The sequence below is a fragment of the Lissotriton vulgaris genome, chromosome 1_1, assembly GCF_964263255.1.
Source record: "Lissotriton vulgaris chromosome 1_1, aLisVul1.2, whole genome shotgun sequence".
NCBI classification, from domain to species: Eukaryota; Metazoa; Chordata; class Amphibia; order Caudata; family Salamandridae; genus Lissotriton; species Lissotriton vulgaris.
Window position 1 is genome coordinate 1176196456 of NC_141685.1, and position 12929 is coordinate 1176209384.

A 12929-nucleotide genomic window follows, 5' to 3' on the forward strand; every position below is an offset into this window, starting at 1 on the left:
GACAATGACAGTGCTCTTGGCCCACATGAAACAACAGTTAACATCTGAGGGTTTGTTGGACAGCATGTGAAAATAGGCGTCCCTTAAATCCATTGCCACCAACCAGTCTCCTGTGTCCAGGGGAGACAGTACTTTGGCCATAGTAAGCATTTTGAACTACTACTGAAGTTCAGAGGGCGAACATCAAGGCTGGGACAAAGGCCTAGGCCCTTTTATGGCACCAGGATATAACCGGAATAACAACAAGTCCTAATGGTAGTAATTTTTCAATTCCGATGCTGAAAGCAATATGGATGGTATCATTGGTCTGCTTTTTCGGGTTGGGGATCTTCTCCACAGCTGTCACATGTGTACTGGATGAGGAACTGAGCTGGGTAGTTTGCTTGTGGGCTTGGATGGGTTTTTAATGGTCAAAATCAAACATTTTGGCCTGAACTTTGAAAATGTTCAGTTCTCCCTCGAGGTCGTCTCTATTCTTAGAGGTGGCAATGGGGTCTAGTCTCCTTGCATTTGAACGAAGCAGCTTCAGAATCCTTAGAACTCTTTCCTTGGATATTCTCAGTAGACACTTCACCTGTTTAAGTCTTAGTACCACAATTTTGGCCACTGCATCTCTTTTCGAATTTTAACACTTTTTATTTTGAAACCATGCACAGGCCTAACACACTGCATTATCCGAAGGAAGACCACAGATGAAAACCAGTTGATCGAAACAACTGGAACCATGCAGTGCTTAATTTGGAAAACATTAAGAGCTGGTGGCCAAACTTTTTCTCATAAGACAGGGGCTGGCCTGCCGAATGCAAGAGGTGTCAGACTCTAAATCAGTCTAGTACAGATTCCACCTCTGCCTCTTTTCCACCACCAAACACTTTCTGCCTCTTAAGTTAACATTTTCCGGTGCTTTTTGTCCCTGCTTTTGCTCTTTCACTGGTTTCCCATCTTTCTCTTTCTCCCTTTTGTGTTTCTCTCTCCCTGGATCCAAGTTTAATGTAAAAATATAAGTGCTGGTCCCCTAATAGGAGTGCCAGTAGTTCTCACCTGCAATCACCGGCATAAATTATGCGATGGAACTATATTAGGGACATTGGACAAAATATGATGGGGAAAAAAATATCTGAAAATAAAGTCTGAGGCTGGGGCATAATGCGTTACTGATAAACGTCATAAGGGGTCATTCCAAGCACAGAAATAACTACTTTAAGAGAAGTCTGGGAGATGATGTGATCAGCATCAGCAAGAGAAGCTGAATATGGATTTCAGTTCAGAGAGTTTCTGAATCGCACGCAGAACCTATCATTTGCCCCTGCAAATCTCAGAGCTTTAAATGGTGTTCAGATTAGAATGTGATACCTTTAATATTGCTAGTCACTGGAAATGTTCTGTGAGACGGTGGTTATAAAATTACTAACTACAGCTTTTCAGAAGGGCCACAAAAAACCTATGCTTCAAACCCCTACATAATCCGGAGTATGAGAAGCTAAAGGTGAAAGGATGACCTTCTGCACACACCAGTCCTCTATGGTTGAGTCTGAGGACAGAACCTCATGCCCCAAAATGGACAATGGTATACTGCTCAGGAGGTGCCAAGCCTAGATTGGGGATGCCAGTGGGGTAAACAGCACGCAGCACCTGTTTGAACGTGTAACAAACTGGTACCATTTGGCCTTATGAATGAGTGACCTCAGGCTGGCATTAGAAGCGCGGAGAGTTCGGCGCCATTGTCTGCAATACCATTGTTTAGGGAGAGAAAATATACTCTGAGTGTTCAGTGTTAAGATTGATCACATTTCCTTGAGGACAAGCTGGAGGAACTCACTTTCTGTCCCCACTTTCAGAGGAAATAGTACTGGTGGAAAATGGTGGTACAAGTACTATGAATACTCAGTCTGAAAAAACACTAATATTCTCAGCTTTCCACCAAGTATTTGAAAGAAGTGCATTTTTTGGGTGAACAGCAGAATAACATTATATACTAATCTTCAGAGATAAGAACTACACCATTACCAGATGTGCTGATGTGTGAACATGTTTGTAGAAAGTAAAATAAAACAACATTTGCATTGCACCATTGCTGTCTGATAAGATATAAAACTGCATTACCTTTCTTTTCCAAAGTGAGCTAATGATAGGAGGTTGGATTAAAAAGAAAACGTTTAATAACCCAAATACGCAACACGTTCACAAAAATAGATTGAAATATGTGTGGGTCGGGAAATCCAGCAAAATTCAAAATATTATGAGTGAGAGAAAATAGTTTCTTTTCAAAGGGTGTGTCCTCTTCTAATACCTTAAGTTGCAGTTAAATAAAAACAAGAGACAAAGGCTGAATGTACATTTAAGCAATATTGCGTTGTTCGAAGTTTTTAAAAACATGACATAATAATCAATAGAAACAAAAAAGCCCCACACTTATGTTTACCTGCTACCATGTCTCTAATTTCTTTGTTTGTAGCAGAAGAATCAATACAAATTTTGTCCATCAACTCCATTAGCTGCTTGTGAAGGAATACTGCTTTTTTAAAGATCGACTGCAACAGGTCAGACACCATGTGAAGTCGCCCACTGTACACATACTCACTGTCCTGCAGCAAACATAAGGAAACAAAAGGGATTACATGCCAGGGCTCTTAAACCACTTTACCAGACAAGACACCATGTAAAGATGCAATGTATATAGTTTGCACAAATCCAGGCAGTTGAATTTATAGAACCATTATATTTATTGAGAGATCCATAGAACAAACACAGCTATGTGCATACACTCCTGGGGGCAGCATTGATTCAACAATAAGAGGATTACACAGCTTGTATGCCCACAACCCAGAGGGCCGGCAGCGGTCAGGAATCTCATATGATGAATAAGGACAACAAGAAACAAAAGAACATCAGACCCCAATGGCGTAAGGAAAGCCCCACTCCAATGGTAGCAGTCCTAGTAAGTGGGCAAATCTATCTATTCCCATAGTTCTTTGGGTGGTGTGGTCCCAATAACCGTTTCAGGATAATAATCAGCGTTAACCTCTTAACTAGGAATAAGTCGCAAGATACGTAGTTATTGAGGGCCGGTGACCTCCCGCAATTCGGTCAAAAGGATCTGAATAAATGGGGAACATAGGTCTCTAGAAGTCTCTTCTTTGTCATCTGCCACCAATGACATGCGTTCCATTGCCAATGTCAACCATAGTTTGTGTAGCCAATGTACATGTTCTGGGGCGTTCGGTGTGCCCCATCCGTTATGTTTCATATAGGTACCCTCATATAGGCCCGGGTACCATCATGCCCTACACTACACTACACAGTAACAAGCCTTCTAAGGATTGAACCTTTTACCTAATTCTAGTCCTGGGTGTAGAAGGAGGGTTTCCCTGAACAATAGTGTTCTATGACTTCATCTTTAGACTGACAAAGTATGAATGAATATTCATGAAAGTTCTTGGAAACCAGGCAGGGGCTATAAAATCCACCTGCATAATATCTACGTACAAGTTTCATCCCATACGTCATCCTCATACCCAACAATGGCTAACACATGAAAACAAGGGACAAAGGAACATTAGATACTTTCTGTATAAATACAGCACCTCTTGCTAGCATTTGTTAGAGGGAACCAAGGCTTTCAGGCTGACACACTGACCAGAGAGGCTGAGGCTCCTGAATGCAGATACTCCAGCTGACAGCAGTCTAAACATCCCTTGCGGGGTGCCCACCTCGAGATCAGGACGGGGTCCCATACTCTCTTGTTTCAGGTAATGGGGTTAGACTAAACCTAGAGGGAATCTTGGCTTCACACCTACTCAAATGCTGGGTACACTTAGGTATATCTAGATAGGCATCGTAGGAGTATGCACATTTTTATCATGCATTTTATGTCCATGTATTTGTTCATGACTATTGCAAAATGGTAGAACTGTACTATCCTTTTATAATCACTATACTGCTGGTCATATTTCTCTGCTACTGTCTAACGGTTGTCGCAGCACATATATTTTACACTAGAAGAACAACTGCGCAATAAATACTTATTGTAAACATGCCCAACTGTTTCTTCTGTGTATCTCGCTGAGATGAAGTAAGTGAGCACGAGTGACTGAGAAAAATAGTACATTGTATCCACGATCCTGGGGAATCAGGGGTGTCATGTTCTAAGGTTGCCAGAAACTATTCTCTCCCCAATAAGAGGAGGTTCTAGTGGCACTGTGAGCTAGGTAATGCAAACAGGCTAACATATTCAGTGGGGGTGCTCAAAGTTAGTCTGCCACCAATACTACAGTTTATGTTATCCAAATGCGCCGGTCCTGTATGGGTAATACAGGAACTACATGACACATTTAGCCAAAATTAATTGATGCGTGGCCAACAGCGCAAGAGTGATTTGACGGCCTCTTAAGGAGCGTAGGGGAAATGTTACAGGATTTGGTAGACCCAAGAGCGCATATGCTGGAAAGCGAGGAAGCTCAGTGTCAAATGCTTTATCTATGTTGTTCAAGACAACCCCCAGAAGCGCTCCAACTTCCGGCAGTGCCAAAGCAAGTGGACAAGCGACCCGGTGTGACCGCACCCCCGCCAACACTTCTCAGGCCGACTTTTGTCCCAGCAGTGAATTCGCGCTGGGGTAATATACCAGTATAAAAGCACTTTATATGTGGATTCTGCCCCTGCTGTGTTGTGCGCTGTGTGAGAAGCTCTATAAAACAGGTTATCCCATTCTTTCTCCGAAAGCACTTGTCCCAGCTCTTCCTCCCACCGTCGCTGTCCTTTGAAGCGATCCCCTCCCGCAGGCTTTGTCAGCATTGCATAGAGCTCCGAAATATGATGTTCAACATCGCTCTTACATACAATCCATTTCTCAAAGGCAGTCAGCTTCCGTGACATTGCTTCTCGTAATGTGGGCTCGGTGACCTAATGACGCAATTGAAGGTAATGGAACACGTACGACTGGGGAAGTTCGTAATCCCGTTTCAGACAGCCAAAGGGAATCAAGTCGCCCGGCTTCAATAACGATCCGATGCGCTTACAGCCTTGTTCTTGCTATCTGTCTAAGACCGTCGAGCTGCGCCCCGGATGAAAGTCAGGGTTTCCGGTGATTGGAGCCATCAGGGAGGAAAAAGACACAAGGTCCCTTGCGTACGTCACTTTGTTCCAAATTTTCATAGGGTGAGATGTCACTGGGGAAGAGTACAATCCCCATGCCCTATGCTTGCGAGGGAGCCAGACCTCCCTTCATATGTTGACCCCTGCAGCCGTCTGGTCCATGAATGACCAATGTTATTCTGACAGAGGGCGGTTCCATTCAAGTAAGTACCGTAGGTGTGTTGCCTCCAGGTATCTATGAATCAGAGGGAGTCCCACCCCACCCTCTTGTTTATGCCACATTAATTGGGCAGTGGCCAATTGCGCTTTTTTCCCTCCCCAGACAAATTGGTTGATGGCCAGCTGCAGCGACCGAATGACCTTCAGGGGAGGAGCCATCAAAATAGTTTGAAAGATGTATAAGATACGTGGCAAGACCACCATTTTGATTGCTGCCACCCTTTCGAACCAGGTCAGGCCCAATCGGCCCCATGTGCTCAAGGCCTTCGATGTTTGTGTCATAAGACCCGAGTAGTTCAGTGCCAGGGTCTAAGGAAATGTGGATGCTAGTGCGATGCCCAATTACATTATAGACTGCTCTGCCCATGTTAGTGGGAGCACTCTTTCTACTGTTCCTTTCGGTCAGGGGCCACTGAGAGATTTAAAATATGGGATTTACTGAGATTCACTTTGAATCTAGACATCTCCCCAAGGCGCTACAGTTTCTTAAGCAGGGCAGGTAGAGATGTCTGTGGTTGCATAAGTGAGAGGATCACGGCATCACCATAGAGGTTGACGGTGTGTGTATCCGCTCCGAACTTAATACCACTGATCTGAGGGTTCTTGCAAACTTTTTGCACGAGCAGCTCTATATAGAGAGCAAAACAGTAGCGGGGACAGGCAGGCAGTTGAATTTAAGTGTTCACAAAAGAGGGATGTTATCATTGCATTAAAGCCTGTTGTAAACGTATCTAGGGCTCTAGTGTAATTTTCCCCGATTCATGCCCTTATATAGGTATAACTTATCATATCCTTATATAGGCATAAGAACCATAACCATATTTAGGCACAGCCAATGCAGTCCAAATACGGCATAACTACTTCCACTAAGCTCCTAGAGTACAACGAGTTCTTGAAGACAACCAGCCTTCAGCAGTACAGGACTTCCCCCTGCTTCAGTATTGATTTGTCCCAGAACTCCTGGTGCGTGTAAAGAACTTTGAGTTCTTAGTGATGTTAATATGTCCACCCTTACGTCAAACTCGGCACCTTCAGGTATAAATATACCCACATCTGCCCTAGCAAACACACAGTGGTTTGGAGCAGATCGACTAACTACTTGCCCGACGCCCTGCTGTAGCGAGTGCCGAAGGAAGCCGACCCTCCAGCTCACGCACTGAGAGAGACGCTGTCTTTTCTCCTGCCGAGAAATCCAGCTCCAGTGTTTCCCTGCTACCCTTGCTGGTTACTGGGAGCTCGAGTCCTGAGAGAGAGATACAAGACCTCCTTCATTCTATAACCAAGGTACGGAGCTGATTGAACCCTTAGAGAATTCTTGGATATATTATTGGCAGAAACGATTTAACTCAAGCTACACCTCACTTACTTCTTCCCATGTACTAGACTTAGGTTAGGTACACCGGGGTAGGCGTATTTTAGCTGCACCAGTTGAGTACTTTTAGTCATTATTTATCATTGTATGTATTTTATCTATTTTATGTATCTTATGGCTTAGAAACAATATCATGCTTTTACAGTATTATGTCATAATACTCTTTTTACTGTACGCACTTTACTTCATAGCAAGTATTACAATTGCTGCATTAACTTCTCTTGCATGAGAAAGAAGACTGCTCAATAAATAACCTTTTTATTGAAAACGCCCGTCTCTCTATTTCTCTGCAAAAACCCTGGTGAAACGAAGCATGCACGATTGACTGAGCGAAATAGCCATCTATTGTTTCCTCGACTCTGAAGATATATTTCTTATTCTTGGGGAACAAAGTTCTCATGTTATATGGTTGTCAGAAACGAATCCCTTCTTGTTTATTCGAGAAAGTTTCTAGTGACCTCTGAGCTAGCTGGCATTCACAATTAAGTCTAACATACTCAATAGAGACCTAGTCGACTTCAGTCCTACGTCTAAACTATCGTTTATGTTATTCCAATGCGCAGAGCCTATTGGGAATATAGGAACTACACTACATGGCGCCCAACGTGTGGAAAGACGATAATTTAACGCTAGATACTAGAGTACCTCAGTCGTGCTTTTCACACAGACCCCTTTTTCCGTAAAAACTCCAATAGACGTCTGGCGTGGGTAAAAGGTTAGTATCCGCCAGAACTAAGTAGGACGAGAATCCTATGTATTAGTTTTTGGTTTATTCAACGTTGAAGGCTACAGTGTTCCAAAATATTGTGCACCTAATCTTTGTTTCCTTGAAACTTGCTCTGCAAACTTTCTGTCAGCAAAATGACGGAGAGTGACGACGAAAGGGAGAGAGCTAGAATAGCAACTCAACTATTAGCAGAAGACACAAGTCTTCAGCAAAACCCGGATGCAGTAATCATCCCGGTAAATGTAAGAAAGAGTGTAACTTACAAACTAATAAATAATTGAGTATCATCAAGAGGTGATACAGTCATATTTGTGGTAGAGGCACATTAGTATCGGCAGACAGAGGTATTCTATTCTTGGATAACTTTTCCAGCAGCAAATGCTGTGACACGCGAGTTCCACTACTACAAAGCAGAGGAACTTCCAGCGGAATACGTTCCTTTCGAGGACGTCGAAATTCCACGAAAACATCAAAATCACAGTACCAGGCTCGGTCGACTAGGTAGAACAGGAGCTACATGGCCGCTTCTAGCCAGCTGTACACCACATCCTGCCATTGAAGAAATATCAGACAGAGAACTGTTAGTTCAACTAAAACAATTAACAAAAGCATATAGACAATTAGTTCAATTGACGGTACAACCCGCTGCCAAAAATTAAAAGAAACAGATATAGCAGAACAACCTTTTGAACTGTGAAGTGGAGAAGTGTGGCTCAATGATTAGAGCGGCAGACCCTGATGCATAGGTCTGGCCCGGGACCAGGGTTCAATTCCCGCCTCGGCGGCTCTAGGGCTCAATTTCCCCGGACCTGATAATTCTCCACTTGGTGCCTATTCTAATCATGGGTCCCACTCTGCAACTCTGGGCAATAGCTTGCTTAATCTCCACAACTGCCCCAACAACGCTAGGATGCCTGGCTTCACCTTGGGGGTGCCCAGGAGTGGGCACTTCACAGGGAAAGGCCAGGAAGGGTTCCTCAGTGGTATTCGTACAAGCGCTGAGATGCCTCATGGTGATTTGTGCGCTATACAAGTACCACTACATTTTACATTACATTACAACTTTCCAGAATAATTGAAAAATCCTATGAAGAATTAGGTAGAGATAGTTTGGGTGGGAAACCACTAAAACCACAACTAACAGAAAATCCTGAAAAAACTTTCATTAAAATTAGTTTAATTACTCCTAAAAAGAAATGGTAAACTATCAAACAGACTCTTCCTAAAGAGAAACAGTTTCAGTCCAGAGGAAGGTCTCCCCAACGGAGAGATAGATCTCCAGAACGGGGGGGGGGGGGCTAGGTCTCCACAACGGGAGCCTTCTGAGAAAAGATATAACCTCAGAAATAGGGATAAGAAAACAAGTTACTTACCTGTAACTTTGGTTCCCCAGTATTGGTAACTTTCATAGATTCCCATGCTTTGTATCATTCCCCATCGTCGGAATGGGAGTCACGGTAATAAAAAATACCATAGTAGTAGGTACAAAAGAGAAAGGAAAGGCCTAGGCCTCATTCCCTTTTGTAGCTTATCAGCCTCTTTTTGTAAAAGAGACCAAACTCTAGGCATCAGCCAATCAGAAGAGCCTCACCCCTAGAACCTTCCTGAAGGAACCTCAGAGCCTCAGATTTTCGTAGCCGTTGTGTGCTAAACACCATACTTGCTGAAGGCTGAGCTTTCCCCGGGGAGGTGGGTGGGCGCATGGAAATCTATGAAAGTTACCAATACTGGGGAACCAAAGTTACAGGTAAGTAACTTGTTTTCTTGCCCCAGTATTGGAACTTTCATAGATGCCCATGCGTTGTATCATAATAGCAAGCAGTAAACACCGTAAACACATTTTGTAAAGAAGTACATCATAACATTAGAAATAAAAGTACAAAATGTGTTACCCATGGAAGGTGGGATAGAAAGGAAAGCTCACCAATCACTTGAAGAGGTTTCTCAGGACAGCCTGGCCCACTGCCGCATCATCCTGCTGCAATGACTCTGCGCAGTAATGATTAGTGAACGTGTGCACGCTGCTCCAGGTAGCAGCCCTGCAAATGTCTGATATGTACCCCCGCAAAGAGGGCTGTAGAAGATGCCACTGATCTTGTTGAGTGAGCACGAATCATGCTCACCAGAGGTTTTCCTGCTATCTTGTGGCAATGGAGAATAGCACTCGAAATCCATCTTGAGATCCCCTGTTTGGACAGAGGGAGACCTTTGTTTGGACCGCCGAAGGCAATGAACAATTGCGAAGACTTTCTAAAGTCTTTGGTTCGGTCTATGTAGAATTTTAGACATCGTTGTAAATCCAGAGTATGCAATGTTTTTTCCGCTGGAGTGACTGGAGTCGGAAAAAATGTCTTAGAATCACTGGCTCATTTAGGTGAAAGTCTGTAGGAACTTTGGGAATGAACCTTGGGTTCGTCCGCAAGATAACTGTGTTCTTTTTGAACTGCAAAACGGTTCTTGGATAGTAAGGGCCTGCAACTCCCCCACTCGCCTTGCCGAGGTGAGGGCCAAGAGCAAAGCTAACTTCATTTGACAAGTATTTCAGGTCTGAGCGGTGAATCGGCTCAAAAGGTCCCTTCATTAGTTGAGCCAGGACTAAGTTTAAATGCCACGTCGGAGGAGGAGATCTCAAAGGCGGATAGACCCTGAAAAGGCCCTTGAGGAATTGCTTGACAATTCTTGAAGACCATAACGAAGGACCAGAATCAGATCTTCTGAATCTTGAAATTGCCGCTAAATGGACTTTGATTGTAGAATGGGACAGATTAGACTTAGCTAGCGAGAGTAGGTAAGGCAGGAGTTGATGAGGTTTTGAAGTGAAAGGATCAACCTTTTCTTTTTTACACCAAATACATAATCTTTTCCATTTCAGTCTGTATGTCTTGTTTGTTGAAGGCGCCCTTGCCTGGGAAAGGATGTCTTTGATCTCCTTGGAAAGAGGGACATTCATGTATTCTCGCTGGTCAGGAGCCATGCAGTCAGGTGTAACGACCTCTGGTCTGGATGCCAAACCTGTCCTTCGGACATTGTCAGGAGATCCGGAACATCCTCCAGCCCTATTGGAGGGACCAGCGATAGCAGATGGAGCTCGGTGTACCAAAATTGTCTCGGCCATGCCGGGGCTATAAGGATCAGCTTGCATGGTTCCGTCTTCATTTTCCTGATGAGGCGTGGAATCAGGGGGAATCGGTGGAAACGCATAAAGAAACCTCCCCGTCCAGGCTATTGATAGGGCATTGCCCAATGAGCCCTGATGGTGGAACCTGCTGGCATAGGCTCGGCACTTCCTGTTGGTTGGCGTCGCAAAAAGGTCCACTTCTGGTGTGCCCCATGTTTGAAAGAGCAGATCTAGAACCTGTTGTTTCAGCTCCCACTCGTGACTGACTGAGGTGAGCCTGCTCAGTCTGTCGGCGCCCTCGTTTAGCACTCCTGGTAAGTGCTCTGCCTTTAGAGAAATTCCGTGAAGAATTGTCCATTCCAGAATCTGTTGAGCCTCTCGCGACAAGAGGAGTGACTTCGTTCCTCCTTCCTTGTTCACATAATGCATAGCCGAGGTGTTGTCCGTCCTGACTAGCACTTGTGAACCCTGGAGTCGCGGAAGAAAGGCTTGAAGAGCTAGCCTGATCGCTCTCAGCTCCAACAGGTTGATGTGTAGTTTTTGGTCGCGCGGAGACCAATGGCCACTGATCTGCAGATCCTGCATCACTGCTCCCCATCCCTCCAATGACGCATCCGTTGTCAGTATGTGAGGTGATGGAACGCTTGCGAAGGATAGACCTTGGCATAAATTGTCTTGATGCGACCACCAAAGCACTGCCTCTTTCATATCTTGAGTGACAACCACTTTGTCGTCGAAGAATCCGTGTACTTGCTGCCACTGGAGGTCCAGTTGCTCCTGCAGGGGACGCATCCGCAGTCTGCAGTGCGGGATCAGGGGAATACATGATGACATCACCCCCAGCAGCGACTTGTAGCTGCGTACAGAAAGACACTTTTTTCCTCGAAGGCCTCGTGCCAATTGTTGTAGTTTCTGTATCCTCTCTCGAGTAGGAAACGCCCTTGAGAGCTTCGAATCTAACACTGCTCCTAGGAACCGTGCTCTCCTTGAGGGCACCAGTATGGATTTCTCTCTGTTCAAGGTGAGACCCAGATTTTGGAACAGATTGGTGCAAGCCTGCACCGCGTCCTGCGCTAATGTTCTGGTCGGGGCCTTTAGTAACCAATCGTCCAGGTAAGGGAAGACCTGGAAGTGGTTCTTTCGCAGAAATGCTGCCACAGGTGCCAGCACCTTCGTAAAAATCCTTGGGGCAGAGCAAAGGCCGAACGGCAGAACTCTGAACTGAAAATGGCTCTTGGCTACTGTGAAGCGTAGGAACCTTCTGTGTGCTGGGTGAATCGGGACATGGAAGTACGCGTCCTCCAGATCGAGCGTGGCCATGAAATCCCCCGGGCAGACCATCTTCAAAACGTCCTGTAGGGACACCATTCGGAAGGACAGGGAGATGAGATAGGCGTTTAGCTCCCTGAGGTCCAGGATGGGGCGCCATTTTTCCAGCGTCTTTCTCACCAGGAAAACCTGGAATAGAAACCTTGTCCCGGTTGGTTGGAGGGGACCGGCTCTATCGCCCCTTTGCGGAGCATTTGTTTTACCTCGAGTCTTAAGAGACGCAGATGTCTTGATGGAATGGCTGCCGGGGGTCTGGGTGGAGGGACTTCCATAAATTTTAGAGTATGTCCTCGTCTTATGATGTTGAGCACCCAACGGTCCGATGTAATTTGGGACCAGTTCTGAAGGAATTTTGAGACCCTGCCTCCAACTGATGATCTCTTGGAGGAGGGAACAGTAGGCAGAGCCAGGAGGCCGCTATTGGCGTTTGGACGAATCCCGTCCATGGGCAGCCTGCTTGCCTTTGTTGTAAGGCCTTGAGTAACCTGAAGATTGGCCTCGTCTTTGTGTCGGTTTGGTTGGTATCCAGAGCTGGTCGAAGAATAGTGCTGCTGCTCTTGTTGGTATGAACCTCTGTAACCACCTCCTCTGCCTCTCGCACCCCTAAAAGGAGTTTTGCGATACTGGAGGGTTCCCAGCAATCTAGCTGTTTCTGTATCTTTTTTGATCTCCTGAAGAGTATCATCGATCAATTTACCGAAGAGGGCCTCGCCATCAAAGGGTAGATCAAGGACCTTGGTTTGGATTTCAGGTTTAAACCAAGTCGCCTTTAGCCATCCATGGCGTCTCAACACTGCCGCTCCTGCCAAAGCCCGAAAGGACGTTGTGGCAATGTCCATGGCACAGTCTATTATCTCCATCGAGACCGCCTCACCTTCTTGTAAAGTTTTCTTTGCCTCCAGCCCTGACTCCGGTGGAAGCTGTTCTAAATATGGAGCTATATCGCACCATAACTGGCGATCATATCGTCCCAGTATTGCCAAAGCATTGGCGGCGCGAACCAGAAGGCTAGCTATCGATGAAAACCGCTTGCCCGTGTTATCAAGCCGTCGTCCATCCTTGTCAGGAGG

At 45.3% G+C, this 12929-nt stretch overlaps 1 protein-coding gene across 2 annotated transcripts in view; it reads right to left on the minus strand.

Annotated features, from left to right (window-relative positions):
• Positions 1 to 12929, minus strand: part of FIRRM (FIGNL1 interacting regulator of recombination and mitosis) — a 3285109-nt gene that overhangs the window by 2450556 nt on the left and 821624 nt on the right. For both annotated transcript variants that reach the window (XM_086964357.1, XM_086964349.1), the window contains one exon: positions 2423 to 2585. In XM_086964357.1, coding sequence (XP_086820483.1) covers positions 2423 to 2585 — 163 coding nt within the window. The remainder of the gene's footprint in view (positions 1 to 2422; positions 2586 to 12929) is intronic.